Below are 17,026 nucleotides of genomic sequence, written 5' to 3'. Positions count from 1 at the left end.
AGGTAGCTACTGTACTCTCCTTAGAGATGCAAAGTCTGATAGACAGAGTCACTTGACATTTATTACAATATCAAAGGTATTAAGAATTTGAGCCACACTTCTAACTAAAACTCTCTGCCTCTCGCAGATACGCTTTCCTTTTCACGCTTCTTTTCAATCATTGCGCTGAAGAGCCTGTCCACTATTCCAAAAGAGCAGAAAAGTATGCGTTCCTCTGGTATTTTACATACACGTAAGGTCTGGCACCAAAACAACAGCTAAATTATCCTCTTGGATCAGAGGTATTCCATATGCATCTACCATTAAGCAGTTAATCTAGCAATTACTGCCATGTCTGGAGACAACTGCAGAGGACTACTGCCACCTAGTGGACAGAGGCCAGAGGTTCTGCGGAACCTGCAACTGCACAAAACAGACACCAAGGAAGAGCTGGGCCACCCAAAATATGCTTAGTCCATGGCTAAGAAACACTGGGCTAGTCCGAAAGTAACAGGTTAAATTCTACCACATCGCCACCCAGGCTATCCAGATAAGATTTGTGGTGGAGAGGCTAGTAATGTGTTACTATTTCATAGCCTCTGGAGCAGTGGTTCTCAACCATCCTAATGCTGCGGCCCTTTAATACAGTTCTTCATGCTGTGGTGACGCCCCACCCCAACTGTAAAATTACTGCATTAATACTTCACAACTGTAATTCCACTACTGTTAAGAATCGTAATGTAAACATCTGATCTACACAGGTCACGCCCCACAGGTTGAGAAGCACTGTTCCAGGCCTTCATCTTTGGAAGACAGCAGGGCCATGCTCTGGAGGGCACAAGTGGCTCTACCGCCGTACCCTGCCCTCCCCTCCACTAGCATCTCTCACTATCCTCAGGCATAATCATAAGACACTCAATACAGAAAGCTCTCGGATGGGCCGGATGTGGCAGGCTTTCATGTTTTTGCAAGTCCCGCTAACTGTGTTTGGGGAAGTGGTTAGAATTACAGCACTAAGTTTGGACACTTACCAGTTTATTGTCCATGCTAATCTAGCGCCTATCCCTAGTCTCCCACGTAGTTAAAGGTTAACTGATGATGTGCAGCTTCTCCTTCCGGATTCTGAAGTCTGGAAGTCTGAAGTCTAGAAGGCAGTCAAGACAGACCCGAGCTTACACTTGGTGGAAGAGTTCTCAGGGTCTGAAATTCAGCCTAAGAACACACAAGAGTTTCTCAAGTGTGAGCTAACTAACACAGCTGCACATGACAAGAGACCAGACATTTGTCAAATCACAAGGTGTTTCCGTATATGTGGGTCACTGACTGGAGGGACACAGTGGGCCAAGAACTAAGTCCTAGGCCTATCCAGGGCTCACATCTACCAACACGGAAAACTAGCAGCAGACAGGTGGGCTTCCTCTCGCTAGGGAACTCGGGAGAATCCATGTAGCCTCCCAATTTATGTAGCAGCTCTGAGTTTCTCCTGCAGCAGAGTCTCAGACACCAGCATGTAAGACTGGAGCTGAATCAAACCAAAGGTAAAGGGACATCTGTTACAGAGACTGGTGAGGGAATAGGAGGCTTTCTGTATCGTAGTACACGGAGGATGAGTACAGAAACTGAAGAACTCTAAAACACAGAGTAGCCAACATGCCTACAAAGGCATATACATGCCTTTCCCCAAAGAAAGGCTGACTCCTAAAAGGACTCCAGAAAAGCCAAAGGACCCATGTGCATGAACACACATGGACACACACGGGGGCGTACGTATGTACACACACACACACACACACACACACACACACACACACACACACACACCCTCTACACTCTCTCTGAAGACAGACATAACCTATCCCTATCCATCTTGGCCACTTAACTATTGCAATCACTGGCTTCCTAATCTCTAAGATGGTGATGAATAGTGAAGCCTGGGCAAGGTTTTTAGCCAGGTGTTCAGGTAACCCAGGTCTCCACTACCCTATGATCTCTTGTGTGTCTTCATGACTGTTCCTATAACTATTCTCTGCCACAATATGACAGAGGTCTCTGTTCTCATCTAGTAAAGTCAATTCACATGTGATCTTCATTGGCACATGGTCAGGAAGGCTGCCCTGTTATCTTCCTCCTTCAGTGAGGGCCCTAAAAGCCTAAAGTGCCACTCTATCCAGCCACCCCAGGCTTAGAAGCTCCCCTCAAGTTCTCCGAGACTGATGGTTCCCATGGTGCCCAGCAAACACAATTTGATGTCTTTAGTAACCAGATGCATGAGTGATATTGGGTTCTTAGCAGAGAAGCACTGAATACAAACAAGCGCCACACTCCAATACAGGAACAGAGACTTTCAACAACAAACAACATCAAATGACACAGAGGTCAGGAGTTAGGCCAACTGAGGGAAGGACAAGAAACTCAGAATTTAGAGCCTCAGTGGCTTCTGGGATGTGTGCTGCCACACCCTGAATATCCTCAAACAGTTGAGGAGGGGGAAAAGATGCCTTCTTCTGGGTGAAGGTGAAGAAGACAAATTTCCCACTGGCTTAGCTGGAGAAGACATGAGGAGGAGGTCAGAGCGTAGAATGGAGCTGAAACAGCTCCTGCCAGACTCCGGCACGAGGCGGAGTAAGAGGCTTTCTGGGAAATGGAGGAGTGTGACAAAGCCCACTCTTCCCTGAAATCACATGCCACCTTCCACGGATGGCCTGTGCAAGAATCACCACATTGGGCAATACAAGTAGGGACAAAGGTCAAGGTGTGAATTTCCAAAATACCCAGAAAGCCTAGAGACTTGAGGGCAGACTTATGAAGTATATGATATAATTAACTAACATAAATATTTTAAAGCAATTACTATAAAGAATCTAAAAACATAAAATTCCCTTGAAACCACAAAGAATGATGACACAGCAAGCAGCACGTTATTTACAGAGAAATCAAAGGGAAGTAAAAACAATTTTTTTCTTTAGAAAATGTCAAATCATACATGCCTACAATACTGTAAATATCTTTACGATTTTCTATTAAGGTAAGATTCAAAGGACTGGAGACACGGCTCTGCAGTTAAGAGCACTTCCTGGTTTTGCAGAGGACTAGAGTTCAGCCCCAAGCATCCACGCCAGACAGGTCACAAATACCTCTAACTCCAGCTCCAAGAGATCACACACCCTTTTGTGGCCCCCAAAGCACATACATGCACACTCACACAGACTCATATGCATAGTAACAAACCTTTAAAAAAAAAAAAGAATCAGGTGAAAGACAACTATTTTCCAAAAGTACCTCTGATTACAGCATTGTCATGTCTGGACGAGAAAGGGCAGGAGGAAATACCAGGCCTGTCTCTGTGCCCGTTCTGAACAAAGAGGAGGCGGAAAAGGCTTACCATAAGAGGATACTGATACGGTGTGACTTGAAAGCAATCCATCACCTTTGGGCTACATGTGCACGGTGCATGCGAAACGTGAACTAATCTCCTCAGCTAGCAAGACTGTTCAATTAGTAAAGTGCTTGCTGCACTAGCAGGAGAAGCTATACTTAGCCCCAGAGCCCAGGTAAGAAAGTGATGTGCACACCTATGACCCTAGTGCACCCCCGGGGCTCAGTGCCAGAGCCCAGGTAAGAAAGTGATGTGCACACCTATGACCCCAGTGCACCCCCGGGGCTCAGTGGCATACAAACAACTCTACCCAGCAAGTCCCAGGCTAACATGAGAAGCTGCCTCAAAAGAAAAAAAAAAAAAAGCCGATCTATGGCTTCCATGCACATGCATGCATGTGCACATAACACACAAATATAACAAAACCCCAAATCCTTCTGGCGCTACACGTTTTAGAAAAGGGACATTTAACCTGTGTTATATTTGATTCAGAATTTAATAAATACAATATTATATTTCATTAGCCCTGCTCAGGGTAAACGCGCTGAAGGTCAAGCATGACACTCTCAATCGGCATGTGCTGCATGCTACCACGGGTCACGCAATGCCCTTCCTACACAAAAACCTAGTCTCTCCCTTAAAACAACTCAAGATCCTTCAGGAGTGACCTCATACGTAACACTGAGCACTATCTGTTGCTGTCAATCAGGCTTTTGTGTCTACAGCCTAAGAGATACAATGACATCGTATAATGACAACGATGATGAGGATGGAGTTATTAATAAGTAAACTAAGGAAGAAGAGCCTAGGCTTTAAGATAACCTAGATGGTAATATTGTCCTGAACGAAGAAGCCCTTATATAGAAAACAGGTGTGTTTTCCTATTCTTCACAATTTATTGGATAGTTCTTGTACACTTTCATATAAACAAACAAGCAAGCATGCTAATCAGAGATCCCTGGACCAGTCATCATGTTGGACTCCAGGGCCATGGGACCCGCGCTCTCATTATAGCAGGGCTCCGAGGTGATGTGCATGTGCTGCAACTTGAGAAGCTAGACCAGGTAAAATCAAACCCAACCGCTTTTTGCTAAACTTACCCTATTCCTGTAATACACCAAGCCCACGCCGCAGTCTACCCAGCCCCCCCACCCCCCACCCCCGCCGAATGAACTGTTAAAACAGTTCTGTTAAAACAGCTCTGTTCCCACGTGGCAATGCCTGGGAACAACTGCCACAGACTTGCAAGGAAGGGAGGATGGTGTGACCTTTAATCACATATTTAGTAGGTGTAAGTCAGGAATGAGGCTACACTCTCTACAGAATGGCAAGAGAGAAAGGCTTGAAAAATAAAGAATATACACATTAAACCTATGAATTCCCAGCATAAACAAATAAATCTATATCCCAAACACCTCATGGCCAACACAGTCAAACAGCTGCTCACTTTTATACAAGAGTTTAGTAATCAAATCAATAACCAGGAGCTAGTACCATAAAAAACAACAAACACACCTGCTGACAGATCACAGTTATAGAAGCTGAATTGCCAAAGTGTATTCTTAGGGCTGGGCTCAACACAGCAATAAGGAGAAACACTGCTCCTGCTGAGGAGCCAAGTTCAGTTCTCAACATATTAGACAGTTCATAATCCCTGTAACTGCAGCTCCAGAGGAATCTAACACTTCCAACTTGCCTGAGCACTAGCATGTGCACACACGGACACATACACACGCACGCACACACATGTACACACACACAATTAGAATTAAAAATTGAATAATTTAATTTTTAAAGAAAAAGTAAAATTCAAAAGTTTTTTTTTCAAATAAAAACTGCATGGTATACAGTAAATTTAATTCATTTCTTCTCTTGTGACACAAAATTCTAAATGATGACACTTAGGCCACGTCAAGATGAGAACTCAGAGCCGGCTGTGGTGGCACTTCTTATCTGTGAGTCCAGGAGTGTCAATCATGTTGATTTAGAGAGCACTGCTTTCTTGCCGTCCTTGATCCCCTCTGGTTCTTACACTTTTCTGCCTCCTCTTCTGTGGGTCCCCTGAGCCCTGAGCTCTAAGATGAGGAATATGTTGGAGGCTGAGTGCCCCAAGGTCAGTTGGTCAGTCAGTGCTCTCTCCCTCCTTTCCTCCCTCCCTGTACATGTGTGTGCGTGTGTGCGTGAGTGTGGTATCTGGCTGTTTTTATATTTGCTCCCATCTCCTGCAGGAGGAGATGTCTCTGACAATAGCTGAACAAGGTATGACCCACGAGTATAGCAGAAGATCGTTAAAAGTTGTTTTATCGCTACGTTTCTTTTTTATGGAGCAGTATTGATTTGTTTTGCCCTAAGACCTTCTGCTATCCACTCTCAGGTTCTTGGTACCCAGTCAGTACTGAGCACATGTTCCATGTCTTGGAGTGAGACTTCAGTCCGACAGATACTGGCTGGTTACTCCCATAAGCTTTGTGCCATCGTGGCAATTTTATACCTTGCAGGGCAGGACACCATTGCAAATCAAAGGGTTAGTGACTTGGCTAGTGCTCATGCTTCTCATCTGATAGCCTGAAGAGAACCTTCCTGTATGGAAGATACGAGAACACAGCAACAAATGCTCTACGTGAGCACCAGCTCGACTTCTCTGTGGTCACTCCTTCTATTATATCTTCTATGATTTTGTTGGAAATATTTTCTGCGCCTGTGACCTGTGTGTCTTCTCCTTCCTCTGTTCTTATTTTTCTTTTTCACAGTGTCCCAGATTTCCTGGATATTTCATGCCAAGAGTTTTTTAGACTTAACATTTTCTTTGGCTGATGTATCTATTTCTTCTATTGTGTGTTCAGTGTCTGGGATTCCCTCTTCTAAATCCTATATCCTGTTGGTGAAGCTTGCTTTGAGATTCCTGAACCGTGACAGACGGGGGGGGGGGGGGGGGGGGGGGGACAGAGACAGAGACACAGAGAGAGAAGAGAGAGAGAGAGAGAGACAGAGAGAGAGAGAGAGAGAGAGAGAGACGAGAGAGAGAGAGAGAGAGAGAGAGAGAGAGAGAAAGAGAGAGAGAGGAGAGAGACAAGAGAGAGAGACGAGAGAGAGAGAGACAGAGACAGAGAGAGAGACGAGACAGAGACAGAGACAGAGAGAGAGAGAGAGAGAGAGAGAGAGAGAGAGAGAGAGAGAAGAGAGGGAGAAAATGGTGGGTCTCACCATGTTCACGTTCCTCCATTTTATTAGTTACAAGTCACAAATGGCTTGAAGGCCATAAATTGTGCTCTAAGTAACTCGTCTGCTTCCCTGTACAGATCCCTGCCTCCAGAAGTTACGAGATGGCCAATTCAACCACCACAGAGCCTCCGAACCAGCCCTGCTCCCGGAACACCCTGATCACGCAGCAGATAATCCCTGTGCTGTATGGTGTGGTCTTCATCATGGGCATCATCCTGAACGGAGTGTCAGGATGGCTGTTCTTCTACGTGCCCAGCTCTAAGAGCTTTATCATCTATCTCAAGAACATAGTTGTGGCTGACTTTCTGATGAGCCTGACCTTCCCTTTCAAGGTTCTTGGTGACTCAGGCCTAGGTCCCCAGCAGGTGAATGTGTTTGTGTGTAGGTTCTCCGCTGTGATCTTCTATGTTAACATGTACGTCGGCATCGTGTTCTTTGGGCTCATTAGCTTTGACAGGTACTATAAGATTGTAAAGTCCCTTATGAATTCTATTATCCACTCAGTGAATTATAGCAAGCTGTTCTCCGTGCTTGTATGGATGCTCATGCTTCTTCTCGCAGTCCCAAACATCATCCTGACAAACCAGACCGTCAGCAAAGATGTTACGAAGATAAACTGCATGCAACTGAAAAATGACCTGGGACGCAAGTGGCACAAAGCATCGAACTATGCCTTCGTGAGCATTTTCTGGATTGTCTTTCTTCTGCTCATCATCTTCTACACCGCCATAACGAGGAAAATCTTTAAGTCTCACCTTAGGTCCAGAAAGAATTCCATCTCCGTCAAAAGGAAGTCTAGCCGCAATATATTCAGCATTGTGCTCGTATTTTTTGTGTGTTTTGTACCTTACCACGTTGCCAGAATCCCCTACACAAAGAGTCAGACAGAAGCGCATTACAGCTGCCAGTCAAAGGAAACCCTGCTCTATGTGAAAGAGTTCACTCTGCTACTCTCTGCTGCAAATGTGTGTCTGGACCCCGTTATTTATTTCTTCCTATGCCAGCCATTTAGAGAAGTTTTAAATAAGAAGTTACACATCTCACTGAAAGTACAGAATGACCTAGAAACTTCTAAAACCAAAAGAGGAAATACGACTCATGAAAGCACGGACACTTTGTAAATTCCCATCCTCTTCCAAGTACTGTCCATCTTGCTACATGATGGTTAAGGTGTATGACTAAAAACCATGCTTATGATGATAAGTAACTTACCTAGCAATACTATCCAGTAATAAGCATGAATCCAAAAAAGTACCATAAAAAACTCAAACATAAGTTTCCATGTAAAATTAAAGTCTGCTGCACAACACAGTTTTTTTTAGGAATCAAATAAATGAGGAAATGGCATGGTCTACGATGGTCTATGAATTACCAAAACTAAATTCCTTCTCTGCTGTGAGCTGGCTTCTTAGAAGATCCCCAATCTTTCACATGTTCCTCCTAAACATTCTTCTAAGTAATGTTCATATCTATTTCACACTTGACATTATATATGTACCAATAAATAAGTTATGTTCAAAACCATCAGGAAGTTTTTTTTTTATTAACAATCAACGTGTGAAGAGACACCCCCAGAATTTCCTCACATGTACATCTGGGTTGGTACGGTATGCTTAGTCACACACTGCAGAGCAAGGAGGGTGGTTACACAGAAAACGGAAACACCCTGCTTGCCTCTGGCTTTCCCAAACGATTACTTCGTAGGCTGTGAGTCCTACTCTAACTTTAGCCCATAACCAGCCTAAACTGAAACAGAAAGTTGTCTGTGTTCTGCTTGGCATCATTTGCTACCTTCCAAAGGGCTCCATGCTTCCAGGATCAGTCACGTAAGCTCTCAGAAAGAACAAGACTCACCGAGATCTGACAGATCTTGGTGACTAAGCTCACAGTATGAGCTTAGCTAAATGAGTATGGGCGGTGAGAATGGCACTACATTTGTTATCCTTCGTAACTCCCATATCCTAAGCAAATTCTCCCTTACCTGACTACTGAAGCAAATGTAAGAGAGGAAGAAAGGTACCAAGTAAGGCTTGGGCCACACGAGCTGTCTCTTCAACCTCTATCCTCTTTTCTCCACAGTACAAGTAAAACTTGTCCTTTAGGAAGTCACTTTCCAGCCGGGCATGGTGGTGCACACCTTTAATCCCAGCACTCAGGGAGGAAGAGGCAGGTGGATTGCTATGAGTTTGAGGCTTGGTCTATAAAAAGAGTCCAGGACAGCCAAGGCCACACAGAGAATGCTTGTCTCAGTAAACACAAAAGAGTGGGTTTAAAGAAAGTCACTTTGCCCTGTAGAGCTAAGAAATGCCTTTGTAACCACATATGCCAAAGCAGAAAACTAACAGGAAAGCAAGAAATTTTAGGACATATGCCAAAGCAGAAAACTAACAGGAAAGCAAGAAATTTTAGGAAATGACATGTCAGGCAGATAAGGAGATGGGAAACCACAGCTGAGTAGCAATTACCGCATGACAGAACTATTATTAGGTGCAGGAAAATTAGAAGCAAAGGGATGCAGCACTGACAACAGAGGGTTAACCTAAACATGCTTCAGACAACACCAGGGTAGTCAAAGAGGCCGAAGGGAACATTTTGCACATGCTTCTGCAGATGAAGCCACAACACAGAGTGCCTAAAGAGCCTCACATGGCAGAGAAGGCAAAGTCAACAGTGGTAGGAAAACAAAAAAAACCTGAAAGGATGGTGATGTGAGAGCTTGTGCCTCACCAAAAGTCAGGCCTCTTAGCTCTAGCCAAGCTGCTTCCTCATCTTTATGAGAAATGTAAACCCATGGAGCTTTTACCTTGTTAGGCCTTAAGTCAAATCAATCATTGGTTGGTCACTCCCAACAACCTTTGTGCCATCGTTGCACTGGAGTATCTTGCATGTAGTACACCATTATAGAGAAAGGGCTTGTGGCTGGCTTGGTGTTAATATGTCTCTTTTGAGAGTTTGCGGGGTACCTTCCTGTACCAAAGATGCTGGAACATAGGGGTGAAAGCTCTATGTAGACACAAACTCACTCTCTCCATGTACAATGATCTGTGTGGGTGTTGTCTTCAGCAACGAAACCTGGCTGTCAGTTTGTGGAGAGCAGCAGATAGTCTTGGCAACCACCTGGGTTGTTTTTGGATTCCTGTGACGTCCCTTTGGACAACAGCTTGCAAACATGTAACCTAATCCTGGTACTGGGAGCTTCATTTGGTGACAAGAGATAGCCAGTTTGGAATGTCTCTCCCATTATTTGGCGATGTCATTTAGATCACCTTCATATATGTATATATGTTAGGAACTTTCTGTTTTTATACTACCCCTCAAATGCTCTTTAATTTTAGCTGTCTCTCCCCATATTTTCTCCCACAATCCCCCCTTCTCCCCCCCTTACCTCTTGATCCTCCCATTCCAGCCTTCTTCCCACCCATCCATATCTATTCTGTTTCCCTTTCCTAATGAGATCTGTCTTCTCCCTCTACTCCCTTACTCTATACCTACCCTCCGTGGTCCTATGGATTTTAACTTGATTATTATTGACTTGACAGCTGATAGCCATACATAAGTAAATGCATACCATTTTTGTCTTTCTGGGTCTGGGACACCTCACCATACCAATGTTGGTTTTCTAGTTCATCCACTTGTCTGTAAATTTCAAGACGTCATTTTTAACAGCTGAGTAATACTCCATTGTGCAAATTAAATGAAGACATGTCCATGGCCATCCTGCAACGTCTAAATGCAGAAATCTAGTACAAGGGTATTTTACTAGATTTTACCACAGCCAGGAAGAACGAAGAGTCCCCAATTACTAAACCCCCTGTGCTTTCTTTACCTGAATAGAGGTTAGGTTTCTATGTTTAACTGATTCAAGTACCTATGACAACAAATTGTAATGTGTTTTTGTGAAGAGAATACCTGGAGCAGGAATCACAGAACACTCACAATGACGTGCACCACCACAATGATACGGGGTCCCCTAAGGGAGGCGACCCAAGAAGACGTTTTGTAAACCCTCCTCAGTACCGTTCACCTGCTCGGCCCTCCACCTCAGCCTCCATCCTCTTTTCTTAGCAGGAGAAGGAAACAAGTTTCCATTGAGCAAGCGGTTCTCTATGTTCTGAGCCATAAAGCTAGCAGAGGGGAATTAGCACTGGGCCAATAAGCAGCCAGTCTGACTGCAGCAGGATCCAAACTTACCCAATGAGAGCGAACCCCAGGTTCACCCTCAGGACACCTTCTGTTACGGGATGCTACAGAGACGGAAACTCCCAATTGCATGAATTGCTAGGAATGGGAGTTCCCATCACAGAAGGCAGAAGAGAACTGGTTCAAATCAAATCTAAGCCTGGTTTTACAGTGGCTGCCTATGTTAGCCCCTACTAAAGCTACAGCCACAACTTTAGACCCTAGGGCATGTCAACTAGTAAACCTGTTATATAAACTGTAACATCGAAGATGGTTTTCCAGTACCGAAAGATCAGCCTTGAAAACATGCATGCAGGTAACATTGCAGGGACTGAGCAGGTTATATTTAAGAATATCTATGTACATACCAATACATATTAGCATGCAATAATAACTAGTGGGGGGGAGAAGGACAATGAATTTGATGGAGATCAGGGAGATGGCTGTGTTTCTCAATCTTCCTAATGCAATTCCTTGTGTTGTGGTTACGTCAACCATAAAATTATTTTCGTTGCTACTTCGCAGCTGTAATTATGCTACTATTACGAATCATAATATAAATATCTCATATGCAGGATATCTGATTTGCGGTTTCTGTGAAAGGATTGTTTGACACCCCCCACCCCACCCCAGAAGGGCTGCAACTCACAGGCTGATAACCACTGGGATATATGTTTTTGTAAACAGATGTGTGCGCATCTGTTTCTTATTACTGCTATGTGATCATCGGTGAAAAGTCACCCCTTCCTTTGGGTCAGACATTTGCTGTTAGAATCCAATGGCATGTGGATCACAATTTCAGAAACGTGCATCTCTGCAAAAGAACCATTAAAAAACAACAACAACAACAACAATAACCATCTAAGGCAACACAGGAGCACACACTGTAATCCAAACACTTGGAAGGTGGAGGCAGGATGATTAGAAATTCAAGGTCAGCCTCGGCTCTGGGTTTAGGGAGAGACCATGCCTAAAAGGAGTAAGGTGAAAAGTGATGGAAAACGCCTGTTGTGTAGTCACACCTTTAAAAAAAAACTGATGGACCTAATTATGAACAACAAGATCATTGGGTGTTTTATTCTTCCTTCTTGTATGGCTATGTGCAAGCGTATTATCTACATGCGGTTATGTTTTTACATTGCATATATCGTACCGATTTGGCTTATAAGTGAGTGGTCACATAAATTAAAAGTCCCAAGTCTGCCCAAATTCCTTCTATTTCAAAGTACAACTGGAATTCTAAACAATTCCCACAGGTTAAGTTTGTCCACCAGTCCAAATGTGCCAAGCAAAGAGATAATAATAACCCAGGCAGTGGTGGCACATGCCTTTAATCCCAGCACTTGGGAGGCAGAGGCAGGTTGATCTCTGTGAGTTCAAGGCCAGCCTGGTCTACAGAGAGAGTTCCAGGACAGCCTGGAAGGCTACACAGAGAAACCCTGCCTCAAAATACCCAAACCAAACAAACAAACAAACAAAACAAAACAAAAACAAACAAAACAGAGAAAGAGATAATAATAGTGAAGGACGCAGAAAAAAGCCAATGTGGCCATGATGGGTAAAGCAAAGAGAAGTCTGATGGCTCCAGATGTGTCTTGGGGAAACCCACACAGCTGTTGGTATCAAATACATTTCTGGTGAAGAAAGTTAAAGAGTAAGAAATGTAGGCGTGTGATTATGTTCTGCTGTCACTACCATGTACCAAGGTTTCTCTTAAAGCAGACTGCAGTTCAGATGCTTGCTTCCAGTCTGGCTTCTCCAGACATGCAGAGCAGCAGCTCAGAGTCCATGGCAGAGTGGGACACTATACATAGCTTTAGTGAGTGACTTTCATCCCTATACATGAGCAAAGCCCCACTTCTCAGAACCCCGCCAGGGCAGCTTTTCAGTGCCCTGGTTCCCCACAATTACGCAAACATTTCCCCTTTTAGAATCATCGCCTCAGCCCAGGGTTTCTCCGAAGAGCAGGTTGTTATCTCTATGGAAAATGTGTTCTTCTTGAGGTTAACGTTACCAAGTGGGCCTGTGCTTGTGCCTTTCAGCTTGTTTCCTTGACCCCCTGGACTTTCCCTGTTTTAGAGAGCCCTAAGAGGCAAATTTAGAAGCTGAAGGTAAGACCCTTTTGGTGAAGACACACTTGGGATACAGGACTCGCAGGGATGAAGCTGGTAACTAAGCTGGAAGTCTCCTTTCCGAAGACTGGCTCTCACACCATCAGAGGACAGAACCTATAGTCCTTCCTAGCTGTAAAGCCCACAGACCACAACAGCGACCGCACCAGCAAGACTCCCATAACAGTGTGATGAACAACAGCTGTCTAATCTTAAGGTGCTCTCAACGGGACAGAATTCATGCCTGCTACTATATACCTAGCCAAAAACAAAAAACAAAAACAAACAAACAAACAAAAACAAAAGAGAAAAAAAAAACATGGCTATAGAGATCATATACCCTAAACGGAAAACTCTTATCATTTCCGCAGAATAATGTAATTTCTAACTGCATTCCAAATGCTTATCCCTAAACCCACAGATAAGTATACTTCTCAGACCTCCACTAGAGAAACTGTTTGCTATTTATTTATTTATTTATTTACTTTATTTAAACAGATAGACAACTACTACACAGATCTAAATCTGTGGTCTGTAGCATGCCCAGCCACAACTGATACATCAGCAATGACTACCTGGGAAGGGGTCAGAAAGGAACACAGGAGCCACGGGACCAGGACACCTGCTACTAGACTGTGCCTCCTAGAGGCGACAGGGGAAAGGCACCTATAAACTCTAAACAAAACCGGCATAATTAACACCACCAGCTGACATGCAAGTGTGGACAAGGGACATCCATAAGGACCTGTCCCTAGATGAAGAGCGACAGGTTCAGAGGCCGCTGAGAGAGAACGTTTCATCCGGGGTCACTCTCCTACATCAGCTATCCAATACCAGTGGTCAGACCAGGCTACGTGCACACACAGGCAAGACGCCGTAGGCTTTATGTAACACACGTATACGTATGTAACAATGATAATTTAAAAACAAGAGGTTGAAACTTTGAAAGGGAGGGAGGACATAACAGTTAGAGGAAGGGCAGAAATGAGGTAGATACAGGACTCACACAAATTTCTCAAAAATATTAATTTTCAACTGAAAACAATATTACTTGGCAATTACGTTTAATATTTTTAATTATGCTACGGATAGCAGAGTGAGCCATAAAATAGTTTATAATCTTATAGGGCAGATTAGCATTTTTATACATATAAAAATATACATGAAATTACTAAAATGTCATTTCTTAAAACTGTTGCCATGATGGAAATAAGGGAAAAATACCTTTACCCCATTTCTTCCCATGTGGGTTTCTGAGATAGTGGGCTAGTGATGACATGCAACTTCCTGTAACACTGACAAACTACTCCTTGGAAACAAAATACACTTCATGAGATAGAAGGAGCTTCTGCCAAATGAAATGAAACTTGTGCATGAAAAACTTAGTATTTAGAGCTCTAGAGGGGACAGGAGGACACAGGCACCATGAACGGGGAAGCTGAAAAGGGGAGGGAAGGTGCCTGGCGATGCGAACGAAACTGGGAGAAGGAGCGGGAGGAGGGACACATGACACTAAGAATGTTTTAAAATTCCATAACGGAACATGATTTTATGTCCAATTAAAATACCTATATACTATGCATATACAAATGTGTATGTGTATTTACATACACACATGCAGTTTGGATGAAGTCACAGCACCTGGGGCTTTCCCTAAGAGCCACAGACTGTCTAGCAAAAACTCCAGTGTCAGGTGAGGGAAGGGAAAGCTCCCCTCTAGCTGTTTGTTATTGGGAAGGGAATGAAGGGAATGCCCCAAGCAGCGTAGGCTACTGCTTTCGCCCTTGGTTGCCTCCCACCACTTAACCCTAAGACCCTACTGCTGAGGACGCCGCACACAGAAGAAACAGGTAGGAGGAAGAACTGAACCAGCCTCACCTGAAGCCTCCTCCCTGGGCTCTCAAAGTATCCTAAGATGCTATGTGAGCTGCCAAGGGATAAAAGCAACCTCAGCCCTACACAGCTGTGATGCCTACAAACTGCAACGGGGCCAGCAAAGGCAAGATATCCCCAATGGTGAAATGGTGGCACTGATATCTTAGGGATGTTTAAACCAAGCTTTCTAGTAGGGTTTAAAGCTTAACTCAATATGAGGAAATCACGCCTGGTACTCTAAACCTAGCCAATTATGCCTAGGTGGTGAGGTCAACGCTTCTTTAATAAACCAATATAATCCCTAACTGCATTATAGATATGCGTATACCTTAGATAAATGTCATTCTTAACCCTCATCAAAGAAGCTTCTTTTTGCAGAAGTGAGAGAAATCATTAAAGAAATCTACAATAGGTCAAAAGGCAGAGAGTTAACAGACTGAGGGGTGTGCAGCCCCAGTGTCTGCATCTACAACACAATCCCTAACCTAAAGCTCAGAGAACATCTCAAAAGAGGAAGTGGAAGATTATAAGCATCAGAGGACTGGGACATCTGCTAGGAGACAGTGTCTTTGATATATGACATGGAAGCTGTACATACAATGATACCGCAATTGACATACCAATGTGGATGGAAAAAAATCTCAGATAAAGAAACACAGGCTCCTTCAAGACAATAAAAGATCAAGTGTTTTCAAGGAATGAGCTTCCTGATAAATTATCTAACCTGAAGCAATCAGCTTTAAATACATGCAATTACAAGCAACACCAAATGGATTCAGCAGGCTATATTTATATGTACACGTGTGTTTAAAATAATTATTAAGTAAGAAATCACGAATTTGAGATGAATATCGGACACAGGAAGAGTTACGGCAGGAAAGCGGAGGGGCTGAAATGATATAGATACAATACCCATATATGAAATACACAAAAGTAAAAAATTAAATTTAAAACTTACGAAGGGCAATGGGGGAAAAAATAGTCTTCCAACAGCCCTGATGTGAGAACTTATTCTCTTCTCAAAATGAGAGCGCAGAAGGACCGGTATTCCCAAACTTAGTGCGCTTAGACAGGGTATCTGGAGCTTAAAGCCAGCCTGGCTATATAATGAGACCATGTCTCAAAACAGAAAATAAGAAATAAAATTTGGCTTCACTGCTAACAAAATTAGCTCCTGCCAGGCCTGGTGACACACACCTGTCACCTTAGGGATGGGACGGCTCAAACAGGAGGATTCCTGCAAGTCTGAGGCCACCCTGGGTTTACCACCCTGGCAAGATCCTATCTCATAAACACAAAAAAGCAAGCAAATTAGTTCTTCTTGCCCTAGAAACGAAGGTTCAAGGATAAAGAACCAGGGCCCCTTAGCTTGCTCACATTTGGCAGCTCAAACATAAACAGTGGGCTTAGAATTTTAACAACAGTTCCTTGCTTGAACTTTTTGATCATCTAAACATAAAGTAAACCAACGAAGTAAACAGATGAAACGCCTACCCAAAATAGAGGAAAAAAACCTTCCCAGAATATTCTCTCCCAAGTTTCCAGCACACTAAAGCTATTCACCACTCAATTTGCAACGCATTCCACCTCTAAATCCTCCTCCCCTCCCCCCACGGACGCCCAGTGAACGACAGCTCTGATGGAACAACGCACTTTCTGTGCTGCAAAGGGCTCTCCTACAGAGGCCACAGCTTGGCATTTACACGTTAACAGTGTGCAGGTGTATTTATCAGTCTTCAAAATCAGTCTGGGGCCAGAAGGTCACATTCACTTTCATGAAAAGTAGCCCTGCTCATATCTACCATGCTCAAGGCTTTGATCTCTGGCAACTCAGAAAGGAAAGGGGCTGGGGGGGGGGGTCTATTTTTATGAAAGTAAAATAAAACCAAGCACGAATGAGGCAAAACTTCTTCAGACCAGCAAGCTAGGCTCCATTTAGATACCAGTTAACATGCTCTCATTGAAGGAGTTAATCATGCAACATATGGTGTGAGTTGCTAAATCCATACCTCAATTTATTAAGTTGTTTGGGTCAAACTGAGGAATATTGTGTGATTGTTTCAGTCTCATAATATATTCTTTAACATGTACAAATGTATTAGTATGTGTGTGCGTGAGTGTGGATATGTGTGAGTCATGGTGTACAAGTGCCAGTCAGAGCACAAATTTATAGAGGGGGTCTCTCCTACCTTTACACGGGTTCTGAGGACTAAACTTGGTTTGTCAGACCTGTACAAAGACTTTACCCTTCTGAGCCATCTCCTTGGTTTACATGCACCACATG

General features: G+C 43.6%; 2 protein-coding genes across 16 annotated transcripts in view; one reads left to right on the top strand and one right to left on the bottom strand.

The window, feature by feature from the left end:
* P2RY14 (purinergic receptor P2Y14) overlaps positions 1 to 8,944 on the top strand; it is a 43,773-nt gene extending 34,829 nt beyond the window's left edge. For 2 of the 4 annotated variants that reach the window (XM_084768360.1, XM_084768361.1), the window contains exon 2: positions 6,655 to 8,944. In XM_084768360.1, the coding sequence (XP_084624486.1) occupies positions 6,679 to 7,698 (1,020 nt within the window). In that variant the 5' untranslated portion in view covers positions 6,655 to 6,678 and the 3' untranslated portion in view covers positions 7,699 to 8,944. The remainder of the gene's footprint in view (positions 1 to 6,654) is intronic. The other 2 variants (XM_084768359.1, XM_084768358.1) reach the window with 1 other exon arrangement.
* The window catches only part of MED12L (mediator complex subunit 12L), a 315,424-nt gene that overhangs the window by 194,051 nt on the left and 104,347 nt on the right, over positions 1 to 17,026 (bottom strand). The gene's annotated exons all lie outside the window — the stretch shown is intronic.

This window comes from Acomys minous, assembly GCF_964271855.1.
Source record: "Acomys minous genome assembly, chromosome: 19".
NCBI lineage: Eukaryota > Metazoa > Chordata > Mammalia > Rodentia > Muridae > Acomys > Acomys minous.
This window is presented reverse-complemented; position numbering and strand designations above follow the sequence as displayed.